The sequence below is a fragment of the Lagenorhynchus albirostris genome, chromosome 20 (assembly GCF_949774975.1).
Source record: "Lagenorhynchus albirostris chromosome 20, mLagAlb1.1, whole genome shotgun sequence".
NCBI classification, from domain to species: domain Eukaryota; kingdom Metazoa; phylum Chordata; class Mammalia; order Artiodactyla; family Delphinidae; genus Lagenorhynchus; species Lagenorhynchus albirostris.
Window position 1 is genome coordinate 42989436 of NC_083114.1, and position 27622 is coordinate 43017057.

At 49.4% G+C, this 27622-nt stretch overlaps 1 protein-coding gene across 4 annotated transcripts in view; it reads right to left on the reverse strand.

Moving 5' to 3' along the window:
* The window catches only part of MAP3K14 (mitogen-activated protein kinase kinase kinase 14), a 43030-nt gene extending 15674 nt beyond the window's left edge, over positions 1 to 27356 (reverse strand). The window contains exons 1-6 of one of the 4 annotated variants that reach the window (XM_060135558.1): positions 27255 to 27352; positions 6588 to 6720; positions 3826 to 4101; positions 2544 to 2613; positions 1209 to 1419; positions 467 to 1087 (exon numbers count right to left, since the gene is read on the reverse strand). In XM_060135558.1, coding sequence (XP_059991541.1) covers positions 467 to 1087; positions 1209 to 1419; positions 2544 to 2613; positions 3826 to 4081 — 1158 coding nt within the window. In that variant the 5' untranslated portion in view covers positions 4082 to 4101; positions 6588 to 6720; positions 27255 to 27352. Of the gene's footprint in view, positions 1 to 466; positions 1088 to 1208; positions 1449 to 2543; positions 2614 to 3825; positions 6721 to 27254 lie in introns of those variants that run through there. The other 3 variants (XM_060135559.1, XM_060135561.1, XM_060135560.1) reach the window with 3 other exon arrangements.
* Positions 27357 to 27622: the final 266 nt, after the last annotated feature.

Consider the following 27622-nt stretch of genomic DNA (forward strand, 5'->3'; position numbering starts at 1 on the left):
GGGCTGAGCCCTCGCATCCAAGAACACCAGCAGGTCTGAGGCAGGGCTCGGGGTCGGGGTGTGGGGACGGACCCAGACAGGGGGTTGCAGGAGTCAGGCGAAGGCAAGGGAGAGCTTCACGGGCAGAGGCAAGCCGACCCTTGCGATGAAGAAACCTCCTCCCCAGACTTGTGATTGTGGGACAGAAACGGAATTATCAACCGCCTTGACCATGAGAAAAAGTGCCTCAGGAGCTAAGTGGTAGAGGAAAGGGAAGGACAGTGAAGAGGGGCGGGGGACAAGGGACAGTGTGTCAGAGATGGACGGGATAACACCCAGAAATCTAAGTTTGGGAAAATCACATAACATTACACAGTGACCCAGGAAGAGAACTAGAGGAAAAGGGGAAGGGAAGGGGGGTAGTGAAGGTGGACGGCCCTGGAGGTGGAGGCGGTGGTAGGTGTACGTGTGTTTGGGGACTACTCGCCTCAATAAGCAGGACCCCCTCACTGTCCTCGGTTTCAGGGCTGGGCTCCCGAGGCTTGGAGCCCCCCACCAACCAGGTCTTGGCCAGGCTGGCCAGGCTGCGGGCCTGGCCGGAGCTCACGCTGCCTTGCAGGGCGTGCACGAGGTACTCCTCCATGGACAGCTTGTCACTCGAGCCATGAGACGGGCAGCTGGGCTTCACATGTGGGCCAGGCAGGGGCTTCTGGCCGTCTACACAGGCCAGTCTGCCCAGGGGAGGGCCGGGCAGGGGCTGCTGGCTGTCTACACAGTTTGCCAGTTTGCCTAGGAAGAAGGACTCTAAGGGGTGAGGTTTCCAGGGCTGGAGAGGGTGGAACGGGAAGGGGTGGGGCCGTCTGCTGTAGGGGAAGGGGTGCGCGGGCTGGGGCAGGGGGCCTACGTCCTGGGGGTGGTGGAGTTTCCACACGTGGTTTAGGCACTGCAGGGGGCTGATCAGTTTGTGGAGTTCCGGTCGAGGCAGCGCTGGCCGCAGGCCCTCCCCGAGTTTCTTAAACCAGAGATGGCCAAGGCCTGGCTCCTTCAGAGGCTTGGAGAACTGGGGGGTGTTTCTAACATACGGGGTGCCTAGCGGAGACTCATCCTCCTGCAGGGGAAACACAGCTGTTAGGACATGGGGCTGGGGCCAAGGCACAGGTGCTGTTCCGAAGGCCCATGAGCCCAGGGGGCGCCCGGCACAGGGGTCTGGGCTTAGGGGCGGGTCTCACCTGAACCGGGACCGTGCAGCTCTCCTGCTCAGGGGTTCTGGGGAGGGGTCTGGCCAAGGCCACTCCTGCCTGAGCCAGGGACTTGGAGCTCTTCTTCTTGCGTTTCCTCCGGGCTTTGCTGCGACGCTTCCCCTTCCAACACACGCGGGCCATTTTGCCCTCGGTCGAGTGGGCCACATTGTTGGGGATTTGATCAAGACTCTCGGACTGGCTGTCAGCAAGGGGACACAGACACGCATTCTGAGTGTGAGGGGGCAGGGAGACAGAACGGCTCAGGTAGCTGCGGCTGGAGTCATACAGACCCGAGGTCAAATCCCAGCTTGGTCAGGACTTGTGTGAACATGGGAAAGTTCCTAAGCCCCAAAGACCTTTAGGCTCCTCACTGATAAAATGGAGGTGGCGTTTCCTGCCGGGCAGGGCGAAGATGGGGTTTAAATGAAATAGCTCATTTAAAAAGCCTGCCTCAGTGTCGGGCCCCACGGCAAGCTTCCGATCAACAGTGGTTGTTACTAAAGTGAGGGTGCACACCGCTCTTCTGGGTGGAGGGGGAGACATGGTTCTCTCCCTGCTCTCCAAGGGGGGCTTGCCCTTGAGAGGTCCCGGAAGCGGGGCATGTGGCTCAGAGGGCCACAGCCCATGGCAGGCATTCTCGGCTCTGAGTTGGCTTCTGTTGCCTCCAAAGCAGGGGCAGCTGAGGTTGGTCACTTTCCTGCTAGCAGTTCCCAAATTCCAACGATAAAGAAGTCCACCTGGTGGTAGGGGAGGAACTGTTTCCAGGTTCAACCTCCAGCTGCCAAAAATCTTCTTTGGGGCTGGGGAGGCTGGGAACAGGCCGAGCCTCACTTGGCCTCCTTTCTACAGGGCCACCGAGCTGCAAGTCTGTCCCTGCCTGTTTCCAAGCCCTCATCCCTCCTTGGGTGTGTCTCACAGAAGGAAAGACACAGCAGGTTTCTCCCCGAGTTAGAGCGGCTTCTCTGGGCCTGCACTCGTGGTCACGCACCAGCGGCAAAGTGCCTCCTGTTCCCAGCATCCTCCCTACTGATGGGAACCGAAGGGGAGCAGCAAGGACTCCGAGAAGGAGAATAAAAATAAAACGTCAAGCTGATGTGACCCTGATGTGACCCAGAGGCAGTCACCCACACGCTGGGAAAAGCTTTTGAAAAGCTTATTTGGCTGCGAGAGCAGCTCAGCGAGGAAGCCTGGGTGGGTTCCAGGAGCCAAACCACAGGTGCTGAAGGAAGGAGCCAGGGGTCACTTGCGAGCGGCCTGGGCAAGCAGCTGGGGTGGGGACGCCCCCGCGGCAGCTCCCTGCCACCCCACTCAAGCTGACCTTACCTGTACTGTTTCGAGCCAGCGATGAAGATCCGTTCTGAGAAGGTGGGGCTGAACTCTTGGCTATTCTCACCTTTTAAGTAAAGGCAAAGGGGTTGGATGAGCAGAAAGGAGAGATAAAGAACAGGGGAGAGGCACTTAGAGGAGAGGCACTTTGCAGATACCCTCCCGGCCACTCCTCCTTCCCAGACCCCTTCTGCCTGGCGGCTCACCTCCTCTCACTGGCAGCCTCACCCCTCCCTCCCAGCCTGAGGGTCAAGGCACAGAGCGTGCCTACAATATGGGATCACAGGGTGCCCACCTCACTTCACGTACTGTGAGGTGTGAGATGATCTATATAAAACACTCAACTCAGTGCCTGGCACACGGTAACAGCTCAACAAATATACACTATTACATATAACGCGTGTGTGCGCGCACGCGTGTGCAGTACTACCATTACCATGTCACTCACTCCACTTTAATTTTTATTCTCTCATCTCTCGTCAAAGGCCAGCCAGAAGGAAGCGGAAGATGAGGGGAAGGATGTGTGTATGTGAGAAAATACCATTATGAGCTGTAGGTCTCGCCAGGCTCCACCCAAGGAAACCTCCTGGGGTGGAGGGTAGGTGTCGGGTAGAGAGGGGATTCCTGGCCCTCCCCACGCCCCTGGGAGTTTCTCAGGCTCCGGTGGCAGCCACTGCTCCAAGCCATCTTGAGGTGTTGTGAGTGGAAGCAGAAAGGATCAGCCCAGGAAGCCCCGCAGACCCTGCATCGGCCTTGCAGGCCCGAGGGCAGGCGTTCATTCTTTGCGGGGGTTGGGAGGCGGCAAGCACCGGCGTGGAAGGAGGTGAAGGGCCCAAGGCCCAGGGCCCAGAGAGGCTTTCCGGGACACCTGGCCTTTCCTGCCTGGGCCTCTCCAGAGATGCTCAGGCTGCCCAAGGTCCCAGCAGAAGGCCTGCCTGATGGCCCTGCAGAGAGGGCCCAGGACCTTGGAGCCCAAGCATTCCTGTCTCCCAGCTCCCTTCCCCTGCTCTGGTCATGAGCAAGGCCTCTGTCTGCCACTTCTCCCTTCTTGTGCTTCACTCCCCTGCACTGTTCGAGCTCCCACTTCACACTGATCCTTGGCTTAATTCCCAGGTGTGTCTTGCAAGTCTTCTATGGTGGTCACCTTGACTTCCCTCTTCCACAGGGGGACCCTGAGTCCAGCCCCATCGGTGCCCAACCACCCTTGCACAAGCGCTGCATCCACTGCAGGCTCCCCACCTGCCCTCTCTGCCAACACTCCCAGCCCAGGGCTCCTTACATTCGGCCTGGGCGATGATGGAGATGGCAGCCGGCCCGCCCTCGGAGCCTTCCTTGGCTGTGCCTTTGGTAATCACGTCGTTCAGGATCTCCCACTTCCCGCAGAACATGGGGCTCTTCTCCACGGCCTCGAGCTTGTGGACGGAGCTCTGCTTCGTCTCCGTTGCCTGTGTCTTCTCCTTGGCTTTGGCGAACTCCTTCTGCTGTCCGACCGCGGAGCCGGGGGCGCCTGGGCAGGCCATTTCCATCACTGCCATCTCCCAGGCTCACGCTCACCCTGTGAGAGACCACACACAGAGCAGGTCACCCCCAGACCCCGAGGCGCCCAGGTGTCAGGCTTGGGTGGGAGGAGAAAAGCAGGGGGCAAAGGGTCTCTACTTCCTCATGCCACACATAGCTATCCCTCCAAATGTTCCAAATGGCAACCTCACCATTGTTCCACGTGGGGTGAGCCCCCCAGCCCTACTGGCCCCTCCACCGTAAATGGCCCCTCTCTCCACCCCACAAGGGGAACTCCAGCCCGCCTCCTCCAGGAGAGATGTGGACCAACATCTGGGTTGGTTCTTTCTTGCCTTTATGAATAATGGCTGAATCTTTTTCTGTTGTTTGTTTTGTGGTGAACTTTGCTTCCCCAGAACAGGGTGGTGGATCCTATACTCCAAAACCATCAGTCACATCACTGATTCCGCAGAAGCCTTGCTTCGTAGAGGACATGCCTGCACCATCCATGATGGCTCTTCTCCAAGTGGAGAGAACCAAGGTTTTGTTTTGTTCCCTAGCTAGAGGTAGATACATGTATGTATATGTGTGTGTGCACACGTGTGTGTACATAGGCATCCAGATGTGTGTTTGTATATATATATATATATATATATAGAGATTTGTGTGTATATTTATATAAACATTACATGCATACACATAAATGAAATCTTGTAAATTGAAAAACCAGCATGCAAATGGCAATACCAGCACTTGGCTCCTTTCACGAGATGCATCTGTTTGTGGCTCTCCAGAAGGAACTGACATGCTTCCTTCTGTAATGTCCAAACTCATTTGCTGAAAACCTCTCCTAAGTATCAGTTTTCTTTCAGGCAACATTAGTAGTGGAATTTATATTAGAGCCCTGGACACCAACCGACACTTCTAGAAATATGAGGACAAAGCGCAAGACGTCACCTCTCTCTGGGCTCCATCTCTACCAGCTCTGCGTTCCCGTAGAGCCAGAGGGGAGAGAGAGCCCACTGTTGTGACAATCTGTGCAAGCAGCACGTGGGCTACGGTTGTCATGGAAGAGAACGGCACCGCCCTGAGGTTGTTACCATTTGGGAGCCTTTTTAAAGACTGGGGCGTGGACTCCCAAGGGCAGGGCCCTTCTGGGTTGTGACTTGCTTGAGACAAAGCCTGAGAAGGCATCAGCTGCAGACAGGCCTTTAATAAGTGCTCTCTGATGGCAGCCTGGTCCTAAGGCTGTTACTAACAGATGCGGTCTTCCCTGCGGTAGCTCCATTCATCCCGGATCACTCCTCAATGTGCTCTTGCGCGAGAAAGGCAGACCGTGGGAAGCCGACCCTCCAACACCTCTGACCTTCTGCCGGATCAGGCTGGAAGCTTACAAGAGACAGTGGGATGCTGGGAAACACTAGGCTGAAACCTCCTTTCTACTGCGTCTGCTTCACCACAGTGGCTACGAAAGGCTGAGTCAGCTTGACTGGGGTGTGGGTGTGGGGGGTGCCTTCAAGGGCCTTCTAGCTTTGAACTCAGCAGCTCCAGCTTTCAGCCTGGATGCCTGGGTGTGGTCCTGCAGGCCCGATGCTCAGGAGGCTGAATGGGTGGCCTCATTGTTTCTTGATGACCTTAAGAAGTCTAAGGGGTGTTCTGACTTCAATTAGGTGAAAGCCCTGCAAGGCAGGCTGTTTCACTTGTAACCATACTGTCATCCCAGCCCACACCTCCACAGCCCCTTCCATCTCCAAAAAGGACTTGATCCAGGGCCTAGAGTAGGGCCCACCTCTCTCAGCCTCTTTATAAGGGAAATGAGATCTTAAAAACAGACCCCAAGGCCTTCAAACCTAATAGTATTAGAAGCGTGCCTATAGGGACATTGCTTTAATCGCCTCATTAAAAAACTTTTTTTTGTTTATTTGGCTGCACTGGGTCTTAGTTGCAGCATGCGGGCTCCTTTAGTTGTGGCATGCATGTGGGATCTAGTTCCCTGACCCTGCATTGAGAGCACGGAGACTTAACCGCTGGACCACCAGGGAAGTCCCTCTCCTCACTTTTACTTGAAGAATTGCAGGCTTAATTAGGCGGAGACTTGCCCCAGATCACCCAGCCTGTGTGGGGCAGTGCGGGGCCAGACCTAGTGGGCTGTGCTGCCCACTCCCCAGTCCCCTGGGCTGCAGGCAAACACAAGGAGGAAAGTCGTGGTCCTCCCCAGGCAGAAGGCTTCTGAGGGTCAGAGGTGGTGTTGCCGGTGTAGAGCAGAGTGGGGCATAGACGAAACAGCCGGTGCCGGCTGCATGACAGAATCAAAGGGTGATGCTGAGCATTGGGGATGAAGAGAGAGTTTCATCTGACGGTGAGAGAAATGAGGCCAGCAGTCAATTTTGCTCCGAGGGCAAGATCTTAAATCCAGATGTTTAGAGGTCTATAGAGCTGCACTCAGGCTCAAGTGGCCTGTCCTGCCTGACACGGCTCATCCTGAGCTGGAGCTCCTCCAGACAGGCTGTGGGGCACCCCCTCCCCCAGAAGCTGCCCTTTCACCTTGGTGGCTAGGTAGGCTCCTGATCCTCCTTCCAGGAGCACTCCAGGCTCCCTTGTCCCAGAGAAGCCGAGGCTGAGGCAGCTGAGCTTGGGGCCTCCTCCTCTGCAGTTCCCTGATGACTCATCCGGCAGCCTATCAGGCAGAGAGAGGAACAAGGCGGCCTGAGAAGCTAACCCAGCAGCTGGCAGCTGAATCTGTGAAGGGCACGGGGAAAACAGGGCTGACCCTCACCTCCCAGGGGCACGAAATCTCGGCCCGGGAGCTGTACAGCTTCTCCTGTGTCTGGCTTTCCTGTGCCACATGACCATGACTCAGACCCTCACCGACAGTCTCCAAGTTCAAGAGGCTATTTTCAGGACACTTTGGCCTGACAGCAGCTCTCCGACACATACACACGCTTGCTTCCTCACTCTTCCCCACTTCTACATGGGTTCTGATCTACAAAAAATGGGGTTCTGCACTAAGCCTGGGGCTGCTGATTGGGTGGCCTGCCCAGCTCTGGGCTTCGGTCCCTGGCTCGTTGCCCCAGCCCAGAGCCCCGCAGCTTTGCCCCTTCTCTCTCACTCCTGCAGCTTGTGGGAAGTGAGGACTAAGTGGGAGCCCGTTGTGTCTCTGCCTTTGAAGGCAAGTCAAAATCCTGATCCATTACTCAGCTGGACTCTCTCCACAGCTCCACTCGGGCCCCAGATGAATTCTTCCCTCTGCTCTCTGTATCGGAGCCGAGGACATGAGCAGTGACAATAGCCACACCCTCTCAGCTCACCCACAAGGCTATGAAAACACAAGGGGAAAGGAAAGGGGCAGAACTCATTCAGTATTCTTTCAGGGCCTGATCCACATACACTGCCTATTCTCTCTTCTGTGGTGCCTCTATGACCCCCTGGAGGGATCCGGGGGTAGGAATGAGCGGGATGGTACCAGATTAACCCTGGGCTCAAGCTCAACTCCCTCACCAGCTAGTAAAGATCTTCTGTCCAAGTTGAGGTGTTCTTAATGTGGGTTCAAGGAGGTCTGGGAGCCCTAGACACTATTTTTGTTTTTTTCCAGGGAAGAGGTCCATAGCTTTCATCATATCCTCCAAGGGTCTGACATTCCTCAGAAAGTTGCTCTAGTCTCCCCAGAAGATCAAGGCCAGGGCAAAATGCTTGCTCTGCCTCCACATTTTTACGCCGAGGGAAAGCTCACTAATGTAGTGCCATCCTACCTGAGTGCAAGTTAGACTGACCACCTCAGATGCACTCGCCCTAGGTCTACTGAATCAGCCACTGGGCATTAGGCCCAGTATCTGTGCTTTTGACAAGTTCTCTGGATGATTCCCATGCCCAGAGGCCAGGGACTGCCATCTGACCCCTGCTCTATACTGTAAGGCTGCGCTGTCCAACATGGCAGCCACTAGCCACATGGCTATTATACATTTAAATCAATTCATTTAAAATAAAATTTAAAAGTCAGTTCCTCAGTTACACTAGCTACCGTATATGACAGGGCACACAGAGAACATTTCCATCACTGCAGAAGGTTCTATTAGACAGTTCTCGTCTGAGGCTATGATAGCAATGCTTTCTCTGACAGCAAAATTTCTGTTCCTAGGATTCTGGGACAGGAATGGGGTTTAGACTAAATGAGTGCTTGATTAACTGGAAGGTACGAGAATAATGTTTAAAATTTTGATGACAACCTTTCTAAAATGTATCATATTTCAGTTCCCTGTTTTAGTAAGGTCAGTAAAAACACTAGATTAGGAACCACGAGATATGAGGTCAAGCCTTGGAAGCTTTTTTTAAAAAGCAGCAGGACCATTTTTATTAAATGAAATCCACCTCAACCCCCACAATATAAAAGAGCAAGAAACGTGCAACTGCTACGTAATTCACATTAGAAACAGCTGCTCTGCTGAAGAAGGTGGGCAAGGGCCACACATACTCAGCTTCCCTTCATCCACCACAGACCTCCCCAGAATCCTAGGTCTCCAAGAAAAAGAGTCTGAAAACTAGTGGCCTAGGAAACCTTTTGAGGTTCCTTCTAGTTTCCCAAATGCCACTGATTTGTCAGGATTATTTGAGGGCTGGATGACTCCAATTCAGAATGATAATTGTCAATATCTACTAAGCACGGCCATTATTAATGTCAATTTCAGATGTGAAAACGGAGGCTTTAGAGAAGTTCAGTAGCCTGTCAGAACAGTCACACAGGGACAAGTTGCAGAAGTGGGGCTGAACGTGCACTGCTGCCTCCCCAGCCTTCATGCTAAACCTTGAGCAGGCCACTGAGTTTCTTCTCATAGCTTCTTCAGAGCTGCATTGAGGGCTGAAGGAGGTAGAGTACATGAAATGCCAATCACCTTGCCTGGCCAATAGAAGCTCATAAACGCCCTCACTGAGACAATGGGACTTCTTTGTTTCAGCATCATACAGCCAAGGTGTCAAGCCTTACCTAAGGCACTCAACACCTTCAGCCCTGATTCTCTGTATATCAAAGAGAAATATAGGGCCATCTTGAAAATGTCCACTGAGGGGCCAGGGCAGACCAGGGCAAATCCCTCTCATGATATTTCATCTGGAAATAAAAACTTGTCCTTCTCTGAATGCCCAGAGGGGACAAATAACAGAAGTAGAGGAACTCAACTTCCTTAATAAGATACTAGTTGAAAACCAATCTCATTCTGACGCTTCCTCTTTTAAGCCTTCAGCTTGCCCGGCTACTAGGCCACATTGGGCCAGCCTCTGCCTATCAAGAACAAGGGGTGTGCAGGAAGGGGAACCAAGGGCAAGCGCCGGGCAGAGTGACCTGGCCAGGCAAAACGGCTATCTGGCCAGGCAGACCCAGAGATCCCCATGTGTTCTCAATCCCAGCTCCCTTTTCTGCCCTGCCTATCCTCCCCAAGCCCCTACCCTCAGCCTCTGTTCCAGCCACACTGCTCCTTTCACTTCCCTGAGCAGGGCAGCAACGGGTGAGCCTGATTCTTTTCCTCTGCTCATCCCGTTCCCTGTGAAGAGTGTCTTCTTCCTTTATTACTATCTGTCCAGATCTCACCTATCCTTTATAACCTATCTCCTCAATGAAACCGTTTCCGGTAGGCTCCCGCATTCACCCAACAGGTATTAAATGACAGTCTCCTAAGTGCCAGGGACTGTCACAGTCACTACCATTCATTAAACATCTTCTGTGTGTTGGGCATGTGCTAGGGGCTTTATCCATGTTATTGATGAACCTCACAGCAACACTGCAAGGTTGGTAATATTTTTACAGATGAAGAAACTAAGGCTCTGAGAGGTAAACTGCCTGCAGAAACTAATAAGGCCCAATTTATACAACTAGAGCATCTAACATGGGGTTAGGGCTAAAGGCAGGACACTCCTGGCCCTTTCCCCTGGGACCCAAGGATCCTTAGTTCCTTTCTAGGATAAAAGTTGTTGGCAAGGGTACCTGGAACTTCGGGAACTGAGCAATATTACTACCCATGTGCATATTACTACCCCTATTTTACTCGCAGGATCTGCCCACTGTTGATAATAATTTCCTAGCCTATGTAGGCAGGAAGGACAAGAACTAAAAATGAGGGGTCTCATCAGTAAGGGCTGGATCACCAATAAATTGGTCAGACTTCTAGTGGAGTTACTCCAGTACGTGTTCCTGGGATGTTACCAGTTTTCATTTGATTAGTTTTAACAGGTCATTTCATTTTCTTAATACAATTAAAAAAAAAATCCACACAATACACAAACACAGCAACAAGAGTTCCAGGAAAGATGGTACTATCTTCAGGGAAAGAAGCACTGAAGGCTGTGCTTTGGCAAGCAGAAAAGTAAACCAGAGAAGAAATGGGATGCAAGAAACAATGGTAGGCATAGGAATCGATACGATATGTTGGTCAATTTAATTAACAATTGAATGTAAAAAAAATTAGTTTCACCCTGAGAAAACCATAATTCAAAAAGAGACATGTACAACAATGTTCACTGCAGCACTATTTACAATAGCCTAGACATGGAACCAACCTAAATGTCCATCGACAGATGAATGCATAAAGAAGATGTGACACATATATACAATGGAATATTACTCAGCCATAAAAAGGAACGAAATTGAGTTATTTGTAGTGAGGTGGATGGATCTAGAGTCTGTCACACAGAGTGAAGTTAGTCAGAAAGAGAAAAACAAATACCATATGCTAACGCATATATGTGGAGTCTAAAAAAAAAAGGAAAATGGTACTGATGAACCTAGTTGCAGGGCAGGAATAAAGATGTAGACATAGAGAATGGACCTGAGGACAGGGCGTGGAAGGGGGAAGCTGGAGCGAAGTGAGAATAGCATCAACATATATACACGGCCGAATGTAAAATAGTTAGCTAGTGGGAAGCAGCAGCACAGCACAGGGAGATAAGTTTGGTGCTTTGCAATGACCTAGAGGGGTGGGATAGGGAGGATGGGAGGGAGGCTCACGAGGGAGGGGATATGGGGACATATGTATGCATATGGCTGATCCACTTTGGTGTAAAACAGAAACTAACACAGTATTGTGAAGCAATTATACTCCAATAAAGATCTATTAAAAAAAAGAATTTAATCTACATAAGCACATATGGTCTACATTAAAAAAATTATTTTATAATGTAAAAGAGAAACAGAAATAACTTGCTCATTTTACCACTAAAAACAAAAACTACATTTGATAGCCATGAACATTTCGCCAAATAGAAAATGTCCGAGAACAGATAGATGAAACAAACAAATCAATGGAAAGTATTTCTCAAACAGACTAAAATTATATGTGATTAAATGAGGAAACTTTTAGATTGAACAATATGAAGTCATCATTTTTATAAGTCAAAAATAGTAAACAATCCAGTAGTTTTATATTTTTCTATCAAATATATAGGATGGTTTCTACATTATACAAGCCTTTGGGAAAATAGCAAAAATAAAGAAATTTTAAAATCTCAAAAAAAAATTAGTTTAGGGCTTCCCTGGTGGCGCAGTGGTTGAGAGTCCGCCTGCCAATGCAGGGGACGCGGGTTCGTGCCCCGGTCCGGGAAGATCCCACATGCCGCGGAGCGGCTGGGCCCGTGAGCCATGGCCGCTGAGCCTGTGCGTCCGGAGCCTGTGCTCCGCAATGGGAGAGGCCATAACAGTGAGAGGCCCGCGTACCGCAAAAAAAAAAAAAAAAAAAAAAAAAAAATTAGTTTAAAGCACTTTAAAACATTAAGTTTTCAAGTCAGACAATCAGGATTTTAAAGTTCCCTCTAGATGCTAACTAAAAGAGACGAAACAAAATTATACAGAAAGATTGAGAACAAAGGATGCAAAGAGATATGCCAGGCCAATACTAACCAAAAACATTTAATGTTAATATCAGACCAAATACTTAAGACAAAAAGATATAACAATCACTTATATGCATGCAACAAGGAGCCTCTAAATCCAGAGACTTGTGGCAGGTTGAGGCTTTCTGGATGAGTAAGGTCTTGCCTTCGGAGTGTCCTGTCACACTGCAGAGAACTGCAGGATCTTATAACACAGAATTCTTTGAACATGTATTGGTCTGCTGGGTATAGGGGCTTTGCTGAGCACTGGGTGTACGCTGAGGGAGAAGATGCAGCAGCCCATTGAGGGGCTTACAGTCTACTGGGGAAAGAGATAAGTAGTCTCTTACCACACAGAGATGCAATGACAGCACAGACACATAGCAGATGCAGTGGGAACACATGGAGGGACAGCTAGCCCAGCCTGGTGGGGATCAGGAAAGGCTTCTTAAAGCAGGTGACACCTGGGCTGAGTCTCAAGGGGTGAGTGAGAAGTTCCCAAGAAAAAAGGAGAGGGTATTCCAAGTAGAGGGGATGGCAAAAGTTAAGGAACAGGGGTGAATCTATGTAGGAATCACAAACAGCTTGAAGTTGTTGGTGAGCAAAGCTTGTCGAGAGCTGCAGGAGATGAGGTTGCCTGTGGAGTTCAGGTACCAGATCATGGAATTGTGCTTGGTCCTGATACACCCCCAGGGGTGAAATTCTTAGAAGAGCGAGAGGCGTCTAATTCAGGGGCAGAGTTCCAGATGGAGGAACCTACAGCGTAAGGGCAGATGGTGGATGCTGGGCATTAAATGAAAATCCTGCCATTGGGACAGAACTCTCCACCACCTGCCCAGCCTGGGCTGATAAAATCACAAGTTACAGGCCTCTGGAAGGCTTGCTAATTTCCCCTTCGGCAGAGAAAGGGAGTGGGCACTGGGACCTAGAAACAGACATCGGAAGGAGCACCCTGAGTGAAACGCAGCTGGAGGAATCTCAACACCTGCCTCCTTGCCAGCTTGAGGCCTGCTGTCCAGGAGAGCAAGTTCTGCATAAGCATTTCCCATTAAAGAGGATATGAAATGTGAATGTAATACATTAATCATTAAAATCTTACAGGTCAGTTATAAAAAAGAAACCTGTCACACCCACAAAACTCAATCTCACTGCCAGTTCCATAGGTCAAACTGCCAGGTAGATGAAATGTATGGAATAAAATTTATGACCATCCCTAATTCCCACCACACATCAAGGGTAACCAGCTCTGTCTGTCATACAGAGTGAAGTAAGTCAGAAAGAGAAAAACAAATATCATATGCTAACACATATATATGGAATCTAAAAAAAAAAATGGGGCTTCCCTGGTGGCGCAGTGGTTGAGAGTCCGCCTGCCGATGCAGGGGACACGGGTTCGTGTCCCGGTCCCGGAAGATCCCACATGCCGCGGAGCGGCCGGGCCCGTGAGCCATGGCCGCTGAGCCTGCGCGTCTGGAGCCTGTGCTCCGCAACGGGAGAGACCACAACAGTGAGAGGCCCGCGTACCACAAAAAAAAAAAAAAAAAAAAAATGGTTCTGATGAACTTAGGGGCAGGACAGGGATAAAGACGCAGATGTAGAGAATGGACTTGAGGACACGGGGAGGGGGAAGGGTAAGCTGGGACGAAGTGAGAGAGTGGCATGGATATATATACACTACCAAATGTAAAACAGATAGCTAGTGAGAAGCAGCCGCACAGCACAGGGAGATCAGCTCGATGCTCTGTGACCATCTAGAGGGGTGGGATAGGGGGGTGGGAGGGAGACACAAGAGGGAGGAGATATGGGGATATATGTATATGTATAGCTGATTCACTGTGTTATACAGCAGAAACTAACACAACATTGTAAAGCAATTATACTCCAATAAAGACATTAAAAAAAAAAGGTTAACCAGCCCCACATGTGCAGGAACACCGCTGTCTACAGGCCCTTTCAAATGTTTAAGACACGAAGTCACCTCACTATTCTATTAGCACAGGCCTTACCCACTTCCAGCTTCTCCCTGACCCCTTCCATCTCACAATGAGGCCACGCTAATCTTAAATCATGATGTCCTTAAGATAACCTCAAGCTCAAAGACATCTGTTGGCTGTGCACTGCTTATGGGTCTGGTCCCAACTCTGTGGTCCATAATCTGTCTTACCACTGTTTCCCTAAACACAGGGTTTGGCTCTGGCCAGTCTGATCTCTCAACACCCCGCTGGCTACTCAGATCTACAGGTCTCCGTGTGTGCTTCGTCCTTGTGTGGGCCATGCTGCACCTCCTGCTTGTCCTTCCCAGGCGAAGCTCAGGCCTTCCACCTCCAGGAAGTCCCCGCTGATAGCACCTGGTCTCCTTACTCTCCTCACCCTCACTCCCTTTACTCGTTAAATAAAATAATGTAGGTGAAAGAACTCTAAATGTGATAAATCATCATACACCAAGGGAAGGTAGCCATTTCTTGTGCGCACAACTCCATAATTGCAATCTAGGAGGTATGGAGCAGATAGAAATATGGGAAAAGATGTACAAAGACGTTCAGTGTATTTTTATAATAGTAAAACACTGAAACAAAAATGTCTAATTACACGGGGAGGATAATTATTAAATAAGTCATAGTACATCCATTAAAAATGCTTACAAATAATATTTAACTATATGGAAAAATGCTTATGGGATACAACGTTAACAGAAAAAGGATACAGAATTATATCTAAGGTATGATCCCACCTAGCATGTGTCTGTATATTTTATCAACATTTATAAAAATGCAGACACCTAGCACAGACATGCAGCAATGGTTCTCCCTTGGTGGTGGTAATATTCTTTATACTTTTCTAATTTTTCCACATTTTTTGCAGTGAGGAAATACTACTTTTCCCAGTCTTCATTTTTCAACAGATGTTTCCAAATGGTAAAAATAAAATACAGAAAGGATAAACAATGAGAAATATAAGTCCCTCCCACCACTCCCCCATTCTTCTGAGGGGATCCCCATTACCAGTTTCTTACATATCCCTCCAGAGATGTTCTCTGCGAGGTATTACTTTTACAGTGAAAACAAGCTATAACTAAAATAAGGTCTCTTGGTATGGGATGAGAACTTAGGAGGCGTCTGGTCCACATCTGTGACTGGGGCTTCATAAATACGTGACGGCTGCTTCCTCACCCCGCACACACACACCACACACACAGGAAACCTTGCCAGAAACTTGGGGGCTGTTCAGTGAGTTCTGGCAGCAGGGCCGCTAAAACAGAAGCTGGAGATGGGTAAGCTTGTCCCTCCTGGTTTTGGTTTTCATTTCACTCGCTTTCTAGTTTTCCCTGGGGGACTGTGAGTTTCATCCGTTGGGACTCAAGAAGCAGGAAGGTGCTCAGCGATCGCTGTGCCAGCCGTCCTCAGCTCTGATGGCCAGTGCTTCCCTGCTTTTACTTTATAACCATCCAATGACAAGTGTATGCAGCGGTGAAGATGCTGGGTAAGACATGCTCGTGGGCACAAGTGGCCCCATAAAGAGTGGGAAACAGCAGAACTGGACCTGAGAGAAAACCACTGGCCCCTCGGTGGCTGCTGATGTCAAGGGGTAGGATCTGAGGGCTGGTCCCAACCCGGGGAACCTGAAAGAGGCAAGGGTTTCAGGCTAGTATATCTGACACTGCTTCCTTGTATATCTGACACTGCTCTTTCTTTTAAAAAAAAAGAAAAAAAATTATTTTGTTTTCAAGTACAAATATAATACTTGTTCATTATAAAAAAATTAAACAATACAAAAAGTGTATATATTAAAAAAAAATCCCTGCACCATTCCCTTCTCTCTGCAATGTTAGAAACAGGTTTGGTGTAAACCCTCTAGTTCCATTACTGTACATATACGAACATAGAGTTTGGGACATTTTTTTTTTTTTTTTGGTATGCGCGGGCCTCTCACTGTTGTGGCCTCTCCCGTTGCGGAACACAGGCTCTGGATGCGCAGGCTCAGTGGCCATGGCTCACGGGCCCAGCCGCTCTGCGGCATGTGGGATCTTCCCGGACCGGGGCACGAACCCGCGTCCCCTGCATCGGCAGGCGGACTCTCAACCACTGCGCCACCAGGGAAGCCCTGGGACCATTTTTAAAATAAACATAGGATTATACATACATAATATTCTATATGTTGCTTCTTTCACTTAACAATGAATTATGAATACTGTTCCATTTCAGTGTATGTAGATCTATCTCATTCTTTTTAATGGTTCCATAAGATTTTATGGTACAGATGTACTATCATTTTCCCACTTTTTCTTCTATGGGTGGATTTTCAAATTGTTTCCATTTTTTATTCTTGTAAGTAATATTGCAAAACAACACCTTTATTTACTTCTTTGTGCACTTTTCTTTCTTTTTTTTTTCAGCCGTGCCGCACGGCTTGCGGCTTGTGGGATCTTAGTTCCCTGACCAGGGACTGAACCCATGCCCTCGGCAGTGAAAATGCAGAGTCCTAACCACTGGACCACCAGGGAATTCCCTCTTTGTGCACTCTTACAAGTAACTCTAGGTGGTAAATTGCTGGGATCAGAATTCCTGGGTAACCCTTTTCTTAGTGGGTTAGTGGCCCTTTCTTCTCTCCTGTTTCTATGTGTCAGGGAAGTAGGCAGCATCCATCAGTTAAGCACAGGTGGTTACCAAACACTACACTAGTTATTTGCTAGAAAGACTATCCTTGCCCTCAAGGTGCTTATCTAGTCGGTGCAAATGGGTGGATGGATAAATAGATGATCAAGGAATCTCAAAATGACCTTGAGATCAGAAGGGCCCTGGACGTCATTTATTCCAACATAGCACTCAATGATCCTGAGGGATGACCATCCAGCTACTTAACAGGCTGGTCTTGCCATCAAAAGATCTGAGTTTGGGGGCTTCCCTGGTGGCGCAGTGGTTGAGAGTCTGCCTGCCGATGCAGGGGACGCGGGTTCGTGCCCCGGTCCGGGAGGATCCCACATGCCGCGGAGCGGCTAGGCCCGTGAGCCATGGCCGCTGAGCCTGCGCGTCCGGAGCCTGTGCTCCGCAACGGGAGAGGCCACAACAGTGAGAGGCCCGTGTACAGAAAAAAAAGAAAAAAAAAGATCTGAGTTTGAATCTGGTGTGTAACCATGGGCAGATAACTTAATCTGAGACTCAGGTATCTCATCTGTTAAATAAGGATCCTCAAACGTACATAACAGGGTTTTACAGGACAATTAAACACAAGAAACAATGTTTAAATGCCCAGCAGGGTGCCTGGCACACAGGGGATGCTCTAGAAACATTAGCAGAACCTCCAGTGAGAGGGAAGCTGTTATAAGATGAGCAGTCCTTTCCGGGACTGGAAGTGCCAGTTGTTTGACAGTCCTCGCCTGTGCAGAGCTGAAACCACCAGCCAGCAGCCCTAGCGTTGGAAGGAAAGTCTGGAACGGGCACAGTCAAAGGAGGAGGGGAGCATCCCAAGAGCAGGGAGGCAGAAGCGGCCAGCAGGAAAAGGACCACCCATGACAGGGGTGTTGTTTGTTTGTTTGGGTTTTTTTTGGCTTCGCCTTGCATGCGGGATCTTAGTTCCCCGACCAGGGCTTGAACCTGTGTCCCCTGCAGTGGAAGCGCAGAGTCCTAACCACTGGACTGCCAGGGAATTCCTGAGGAGGTTGTTCTTTGAAGAGCATTCTGCACACGCCATCCAGCCTCTCTCTCCTGGCAGTGCCTCAGCTCTGAATGGACTCAAGAGTGACCCACCAGTGCACAATGAACAAGGACCCAGAACTCCTCGGCACCTAGAGCCGAAATCAGTTGTCCTGTGGACATCTTTGGGTGTTTTCAACAACCTGCTACTATATGTATACACAGAATTACATGCTGGTTGTCAATAATAATAAAAATAATAATGATAGCTGTTATTTGTTGCTATGTATTAGGTACATTACGCAATGCTTGCTATGTATTACATGTGTATTACTTCTTGAATCCTCACAATAACTCTAGTATCATCCCCCTTAGATGGAGGAATAAATTGAGGCTCAGTAGGTCAAGTAATTTTCCCATGGTCACACTGCAAGGAAGTGGCAGAAGCAGGATTTGCACGTGGGACTCTTTTATGTCAAAGTCCATACTCTTAACCATGACACTGAATCCATTTTCAAATGATTCAAGCTTTAAAAATTGGGACCCAAATGCAGAAGCTGCCACAAGCCAAAGGTTTGTTAATGAGAAACCCAGGGACTGACCCAGGAGGAAGCATCTCAGTTAGGAGGCATAAACACAGCCAGCCTCTGTTTTGGAAAAAGCAACTTTAAAATGGCAATGGGGATCAGAGACTCCAAGCATGTGGCAGGCCTGTGTTCCTTAGCCCACCCATGCCCAGCACAGCTGGACCCATCCCAGGGACCGACAGTATGAAAACGTTCAAATTCACCATTCATTTTATATATAAAGCCTGGCTCCAGGCTTCTTGAGCCTATTTTACTGTTTTTTGTTTTTGTTTTTAATAGCAAAGCCTCAAGCATCAGTTACTAAATTCATAAACATGGTTATTACTTTGTCTCCAGGCCCTGATATAGGGTATTGTATACACTTTAAAAGTAAAGTATTACAACGACATTTTCAATTCAACTTTCAAATCCTTTGCATGAGGAGAGCCAACAGTATATAGAAAAGATGCCACTGGGGCATCACTGATCCACAGAGGCAGTTACGCAGGAGAATGGGGGGCGGGGTAGTATTGAGAAAAACCTCAACCACTTCATTTTTTACAATACACAGCAAGGAATTTTTAATGTATGTTATATACAAAAGTTTCATAGGATCACTGAAATCTGTAGGTTGGGGTATTTTGTGTAACTGAATATTCTGATTAAGTGGGGGCTGCAGCATGTACCACTCAATAACGATCAGTTTCCGAAGATTATAGTGCAGTTAACTGCCCTCAACACTAAAATCGTGCCAAACACAACCAGCTTTCTTTGATGAGTCAAAATGTACTTCTGGATCTTGCCAAGCCTTGAGGTCATCGTTGCAAGCAAGGTCTGCTTGTGAAAAACTTTTCCTTATTTAACTTTTCGGATTGGATTCTGAGCAAGGAGCAGTTCCCTGGGCTATGGTCAATCCTGCTGCAACACAACCACTTCCCTCCTCTGTTGGTTGGTAACTCTGCTTTTCACAGGTGGGACTGGCTTCAAGCAGGGTCTACCTGTTTTCGGAGATGGAGAAAGACGGGCTCAGCCTCTTTGGAAGGGAAGAGGCTTCAAGTTCATTGTAGTTATTGGTGACTGGTCCTGAAATTGAGGAACTAGTTTGAGGAACTTCAGAATAAACAAGAAACCCAAACAACTTGGCTTTCCACAGAAGGCTTCCAACATATAGGGGTAAATGGAAGGAAGTACACAGTCCAGCTCCGCCCTTTAGCAGTGGCACCCTGATCATGGCCTCGTTTCAGATGCTGCCCTACACATCCTTTGACAGACTGGCCTGAGTGAGCAGCTTGAGGACATGTCCCTTTCAACACAGGGTCACATTCTTGTCCTCCCCCAGGAAGGGAGGAAAGGGTTTGGGACCTGTGGTATGACAGGGAATGTTCGCAGATGATCTCTGGAAGGCAGACTCTTTATTTATATTTTTATTATTATTTTTAAAAAGTTTTATTTTTGGCTGCGCTGGGTCTTCATTGCTGCATGCGGGCTTTCTCTAGTCGTGGTGAGCGGGGGCTACTCTTCGTTGCGGTGGGCGGGCTTCTCATTGCAGTGGCTTCTCTTGTTGCGGAGCACGGGCTCTAGGCGTGCGGGCTTCAGTAGTTGTGGCACGTGGGCTCAGTAGTTGTGGCTCGTGGGCTCTAGAGCACAGGCTCAGTAGTTGTGGTGCATGGGCTTAGTTGCTCCGCGGCATGTGGGATCTTCCCGGACTAGGGCTCGAACCCGTGTCTCCTGCATTGGCAGGAGGATTCTTAACCACTGTGCCACCAGGGAAGTACCTCCATTTCTAATCTTAATTGGCAATAGCATCCTCATTTGAGGCTGGCAAAGCCCCCTTCCTCCCAAGCCTCCCACCTATCCCTAGTATTGACCAGGACTAATTCTGTTCTGATAAAAGGAAATGTCGCAGTCAGCAGAAGGTGGGTGGTGGATCTCAGATACAACAGCTCTTTGCACTTATGGGGGCCACCATCTAGATGTGACATCAAGCTTTGCCCACAAGAAAGAGCCTCTTCACTGAGAGGAGCTGGACGGATCCCGAGGGAATGATGCCCAACTATTCTGGGTCTTCTGGCTACCTGCACACCACAGGTAACACAACAGGAGAAAGATGCAGAGGAACTTCTTGGTGCCCAGTGGGTTTGTAGCCTCACAATCAATCATTCATAGCTACTAAAGACCCACTTTGGGTACGATACTGCCTGGTGAGGTAGGACAGTGACCTACAGGTGTAGGCAACCTTTGAGACTTCCGGGTAACCCTGCCCAGAATTGTATTTTCTTATCAACCTTCACCTCCTTTTGGTTACACGAACCTCATGGTACAAGAGAGTGTCAAATAGATTTCTGTTTAGTTTTTCTTAGACTCAGAGCAGCTGCCGCTTTGGCTCCACCCGCCCCAGGTCTGGCAAAGCTTGAAGAAAGGCCGGGAGTGATGGGATTGGGTGTGGATATAGAGGAGAAGCTAGTTAAAAAATACAATTCCTACTCCAGGAGTAGTTCTTTTGTTCAAGGAGCAGCACAGCACAGTGCAAAGAGCCTGGACTTTAGTTCAGATTCTGCAATTAACTAGCCGTGTGGCCTAGGGCAACTCAGCTTCTTGGGGTCACCATTTTCTCGTTTGTAAAACAGAGCACACAAACGGTTATGATCATTTCCAGGCTATAACTCAAAGAGCTCTTTCTTGACAGAGTGGTTCAGGCCTAAGGTCACTTAGTCATGCCCACCCAAAGTGACTGCTGGCTAGTCCAGATGGATGAGGTGCGGGTAGGGGGCCTGGAGGGGAGCCTGCAACAGATAAAGGAAACAAGGTAATACTAGCTCTTCCCTGTGGCTTCAGTGAAGTCAAGCCCACCTGGTGGGGTGATCTGGACATTGCTTAGAGGTCCTTGACCCTCAGCAGTCAAGTTCTACACCAACTGCACTGGTCTAGAACACAGAGTCCGAACAAACTCTTTGCCTTGAAGGATACCTGGCCACGGCTTTAGTGGTAAGAGGGTCAGAAGGCACAGCACCCAAAAACCAGGTGGAAGAGATGGCTCAGGAGTTCCCTCTGCCGCTTCTTTCTGTTCTTTTCTTTTCTTTTTTTTTTTTGCGGTACGTGGGCCTCTCACTGTTGTGGCCTCTCCCATTGCGGAGCACAGGCTCCGGACGCGCAGGCTCAGCGGCCATGGCTCACGGGCCCAGCCGCTCCGCGGCATGTGGGATCTTCCCGGACCGGGGCACGAACCCGTGTCCCCTGCATCGGCAGGCGGACTCTCAACCACTGCGCCACCAGGGAAGCCCTCTTTCTTTTCTTTTTAAATAAATATATTTATTTTATTTTTGGCTGTGTTGGGTCTTCATTGCTGCGCGTAGGCTTTTCTCTAGTTGTGGTGAGTGGGGGCTACTCTTCGTTGTGGTGCGCGGGGCTTCTCATTGCAGTGGCTTCTCTTGTTGCGGAGCACGGGCTCTAGGCGTGTGGGCTTCAGAAGTTGTGGCACGTGGGCTCAGTAGTTGTGGCTCGCAGACTCTAGAGCACAGGCTCAGTAGTTGTGGCACACGGGCTTAGTTGCTCCATGGCATGTGGGATCTTCCCAGACCAGGGCTCGAACCCGTGTTCCCTGCATTGGCAGGCGGATTCTAAACCGCTGTGCCACCAGGGAAGCCCTGCGCCTTCTTTCTGAGTCCAAACACTGGCTCCAGAAGTATGGCAGGCTCAGAATTCCAAAGTCTCCTGAAAGCCAGGGTTGAATCTAGCCTTCCTAATCACTGGAACTCTTCAGAGCCTCCAACTCAGGTGGCAAAAAGGAAAGCAGGTAGAAAAGGGTTCCCCAAAAGGCCTTTTACACCGAAGTATGGTATGTATCTCTCTGCTTTTTGCCAAGGGGTTTCCCAGCTCCCTAGAGCCAAAGCTCCCCTCCTGCTTCTTTGTTGACTCTCACTGCAAGTGGGCTATTTTCCACCCTAAAGGTGGCTGGACTCAAGAGTGCAGTGACACTGCTGATCTGGGCTCTGTGCCGGGTCCACATGAACCCCCTGCCGGGGGATCCATCTCTCTGTCAGTCCACAAGCCCCGGGAGCCTTCGGTTTGCTTCCTTACCCCTGCCTCCAAAGCCCTTGGACCGAAATGAACATGATCTTTGGCAGAGGGCTTCTCAACAAGGTCTGTTCAAGACTTCGTCTGCGACTGAGCTGGGGAATAAATCGCCTGTCACCTACACCCATGCAAGGGTGACTCACCTTCCAGAGAAAGTGCTCTGCTCACCTAAGCAAAGCTGCCTGGAAAATGACTAAGGCGCCTATCAAATGCACCCTGTGGGGCCGACCAGTTACCGAGCTGGGCCCAGACACACTCTGCCTCTCACCTCCAGCCTGAAGTGAAGTGTGGAGCTGCCACTCCAGATCTGCTGGTTTCATTTTCATCTGAACTGAGCTCCACACGAGGCTTGACATCCGGTAATCTATTTTTTCTAAAAACTAAGTTCACTTTAGAAATGACTCTTTGGCCACGAAGGCAGCTTCCCCAAGAGAAAACAAAATGTTATTTAAAGGCAACGTCAGCCTGGTGGGAGCCTGTATTTTTGTTTTGTATTAAGAAGGGGAAAAAAAAGAATTTAAAATATAATGTGAAACTGGTTTTTTTCTTGGGTGATTTAAAGGGAAATCTGCAAGTCCCTGACTGCGGATCCAGGGCCCCCAGACTGGCAATAAGTCGACAAAGCGTAGTGAGCTGAGGCTGCCACATGGTGGTGGGAACCTTGCCCCACAGAACCCAGGTTTCCCTCCTGGTCTCCCAAACAGAGAAGAATGAGTCCTTGCTGACTTATATTCTACACAGTGTTTTCCTTTTGTTCCCCTCCAGAGTTAAGGCTAGGACTTCGCTGCACGGGGGACACAGGACGGCCCTAGAAAGGCTCAGCTCTGCCTCTTGCTCAGAGTCCTGGGAGGGCCGAGGGTGGCCAAGGGTTAGGTTCGCCAACTCTGACCAGGCGGAGCCGGAGCTTTTTTAGACTCGTTTGGAGGGTGGTAAGGGCAGTATTTAGTGTAAGACAGGGAAAACCTGACAGCTAAACCCTCTAGACAGAAGAAATGGTCCCCAGGAGGTCCTGCTGAGAAAATGACTGCCCTTATCGGGCAGTGTGACCCTTCCTGACGTCATCTTACAGAAAACAGGTCTAGTCAAAGTGTTAATCGGCAACTACTAGTACTGCGATTACTACTACAACCACCATCAGCAGTTATAGCCATTGTGTCCTATGACTTATTCTGTGCCAGGCACCAAGCTCAGCACTTTACATACATTCTCTCCTTTTCTACTGAAAACAACACCACGAAGTATTTACAGACAAGGCACCCAATGCTTAGAGAAGAGAAGTGATTTGCCACAGGCAGACAGTGGCAGACCTGGACCTGACCCGACAGCCTAAACCCCCAAGTTGGATACGAAGATGCCGTGGACTTGCTCTACCGCTCCTGGCAAATCACTTGACCACTCTGCTTTAATTTCTGCATCTGTAAAATGGGGATAAGCAGACTCACCCAGAGGATGCTCTATTCATCTTTTAGACTTTTGTTAATAATAATTATTATGGACAATCAATATCAATTAATTATTAATTAACACTTATTAATTAATACTTGTTAACATAAATAGATAAATAAAGCAGCTACCCTGGTTTAGTTATATTCAAAACTCACCTGTTTTGGAAAAAAAAAAGAAAACAACTTACCCTTTCATGAGTAAGTTAGTAGAAGAGGCAGTGAACTAGATATCAAGAAACGTGGGTTTAGCTTCTAGGCATGACACTGATTTCCTGAGTAATCTCATCCCCTTTATTTCCTTACTAGGCCTCACATTCCTGATCTTTGTCTCTGCCTCTCTTTACGGGAGTATTGTGAGAAAATACAGAAAATAGCCACTAAGTACCATTACTCTGGGTGCCATACAATTTCAAGGGATTTATGTCAGGAGGATAAGAGATTAAAGGGTATAAAATAGCAAGGGAAAGGGGATCTTAGTTTTTTTTTTAATTCAAGTATAGTTGATTTACAATGTGTTAATTTCTGGTGTATAGAAAAGCGATTCAGTTATACATATATATATTCTTTTTCATATTCTTTTCCATTATGGTTTATCACAGGATATTGAATATAGTTCCCTGTGCTATACAATGGGACCTTGTTGTTTATCCATTCTATATGTAATAGCTTGCATCTGCTCACCCCAAACTCCCAATCCAATCCCGCCCCCCCCACCTTGGCATCCACAGGAAGCGGATCTTTTAAACTACTGATAGAGTACAAAGAAGGGTGCACAGGCTTCTGAGAAAAAGTGACTTTTCTCTGCATTGTCACTCAGGCAGTAAGACAAGGCCAGAACTGAAGACCTCAAATGCAACATACTTCAGTGCCTCGCTCAGCTCAACTGAAATGTTCTACCACACAATCTGCCCTATGCTTGGCCTTCCATTTCTAATCTACTGCTTTCAACATTTCAGTCAGCATCACCAAGCAAATGCAAAGCCTTCACACGTGCATCACTCTAAACGCTCACCTAGTCCTTGAAGGTGCTCAACCCCCGTTCCTTTCCCTGCTGAAGGATCTCAGGCATGCGGCGGCCAGAGAGGCTGGCTTATCCTTAAAGCTCCCTAAATCCCCTTCCCGCCAATTTCACGCTGGTGCCATCAAAAGTGCCCATAAGGCTCAGATGTTTCCAGTTTAACTGAAATACTAAAATGGGGCAAACAGGAAGCATCAGACACAACTGCGGTAGTGACTTATTAATCATGAAAGCAGAATTTTAGTTGCATTTTAACCTTTTGCCAGGAAAAAAAAAAAAACACCTCTGAGATGATGAAAGCCATTGGTACAAAAGATGCTGCCTATGTGTGTATCAAGCTGACTTACACTTTTGATTTAGGACTGAATTTGGTTTTAAGATTTCTTAATTACTCTCCCAGAAAAAAACATGTGTCAGGTCAACCAACATGAATCTCTCAGCTCTTCATCAAGGCAGGCAGGCCTGTTAGGAAAGCTCATGTGCTGCCCATAGAGACAGGAAAAAAATAGGAAATTAAAAGTGACTTTGCAGGCCAAAGTGATAGGACACTCTTAAGAGGTTGCCAACAATGAGGAAAACAGCTCTGAATCGGGCTTTACCTCTTTCACGTATGTACAGGTCTCTCACCAGACCCTGGTCAGGGTGAACTGTTACCACGCACCAAACAAAATCACAACAGCTGCCTGGAGTTGGACAACCAATCAGGGCAGGCCTGCTTCTCAACATTAAGTGATATACAAACACTCCAGGCAGATCACAATGGAGTCAGTGTTCAACAGGAGAACCAAAATGAGGAACCAAACCTCTGTCTGTTGAGGCAAAATGGCCAACCAGACATTTTTGTTTAATAGATGAAGGCTCATTTGGCAGGGTCTCTGTGGTGCCGCTCCCACAAACTCTAACTGACAATACCAGGGGCGAAAAACCCCCTTCAGAGCTAACTGCTCCTTATACTCTGAAAACAGTCAGAAGGAGACCTAAAGCTTGGCGGCTTCCCGCTGTCTGATTTCACAAAAGTGCTGGAACATATACCTGGGTATATATTTCTAAAATTAAAGTCAGAGACTAGTACTTTTACTTTGAGGCCTTCTGAGAAGTTCACCACACCCTTCAAAATAAACGAGGATGTCCTCAAGGTGTCTCAAAATCTCACATGTCTGGCATTGCTGCACCAAAGGAACTGACTTTGACATCACTTAAAAAACAGCAAGAGTAAATCCAAACACTTTGTAAGACAAGCACCTGTTCTCTCATGTTAAAAGCATAAATACCCCAGCGAACACTTCTCCCTCTGTCCTGCATCTTAAGTCCCATAATGTGGTCCTGGTCCAGGGTAAGGAGCCTGGGAAAGACCCCAGTGGCCCAGGTTCAAGTCTTCACCCTGAGTCCTAGCTATGAGGCATTAGGCAAGATCTATTTACACCCCCGCCCCCAACAAACACACACCTGCCTCAGGTGCCTCACCTCTAAAGCAGGACAACACTATCTTATCACACAGACATCTGAAGGAAAAAGGAGGTTGCAGGTATGAAGATACTAAGTAAAAAAACACATCACTAATGTTAAGATACTATCTCCCTCTCATCTTTCAGAAAGACCATGTTTCTAGTCAAGGGGTTTTCAACATTTTTCCTGGAATAAACTTCAGACTTCTATTTTGTATTAGGCCCCACCTCTCATCATTTAGCTTCATCTGCTTTTCAAGTTCTTAATCAAGGGACAGGTACTCACTGTCCCCCAGTTAAAAAATAATAATTTTACCATTTACACCACTGATTTCTGTCTCTTTTCTCCATTCATCCCCTAGTCCACCCTTAGGACTGAGAGCAATATTTTAACTTCAATTAGGAAAAATCGGCTTTTTCTGAAGTTACCCAGCACCGAGGAGGTTCCCGGGCAGGTGGGGCTCTCTGTGCCTCACAAGTGGCCTCCTTCTGCCTGGTGTCCGGTGGCTGCAGGATGCCAGGGCCACGATGGGCTTCCAAGATGGGATATTTTATCTGAGCCGACAGATAAAGTCCTGAGTGGAGTGGACAGAAGAACTACAGAGGGGTCAGGGAGAGAAAGAGGATATGCTGCGAGTAGCCTGCACTGCCCCGCTGGGTGGCAAGGGCAGGTTCTGCCTCTTCTCCCAGGCTCGGGGTGTGACCCCAGAACTTCCCAGGAAAGGCCTGAGGTTTTCACTGCCCGGACAGGTGGTAGGGCTCACGGACCCGGCGCACCTGGGCGTTAGGCACCTTCCGCCCGGTGCCGAGGTGAGCCCTCATCCTGGGGGGCATCCAGGGAACAGAGCAGGAGGGGCAGGCCCGGCGGTGGGGCAGCTTGGCGCGGAGGAACAAGGATGTTGGAGAAGGGGAAGCAAGGCGTCCCTGCGCGCGCTTCGGCCGAGCGTGTGGCCTGCGGGTGTGCTGGTTGAGCACGGCGTGAGACCGTGGCCCCGGCAGCGTGCGTGAGGGAGCGCCGGCGGCCGGCCGCCAGGGCCGAGGGCCCGCGCGCGAGTGGGTCCCCCGGCCGCGTCGCTGACCCCCACCATTCCGGGGCGGCGGGCCAGGCCGCAGCCCGGCCCCGGGTTGAGAAGCGACCCATCCCCTCTGCCCCTCGCCCCGGGACTCGCTCAGGTCACCTACCGGCCAAGCGCCGATCTCCCCCACCAGCGAGTGTCACGCTCCGCTCGTCCACGATCTCCCGCCGCCGGTCGCCGACCGCTGCTCTCAGGGCCCACGGTCGCCCCGCCCCGCCCCGCCTCGGACCCCGCCCCCTCACCGCCTTCCCGGCCATCCCCGGGGCCACGCCTCCGCCGGCGGCAGCAAATTTGCCTCGCTTCGCGCCTCCTTGCTTTGGCCTCACCTAGACCCTTGGCCCCGCCCACTCCTCCAATCTAACCAATGAGACAGCGCGTCCCAGCCAGTTCTGTCCTACTGCCCCAAGCAACGATTGGTTAACGAGGCCTCGTTTCCAGGAATGGGCACTATTTCCGGACAGTGTTTATAGAGAA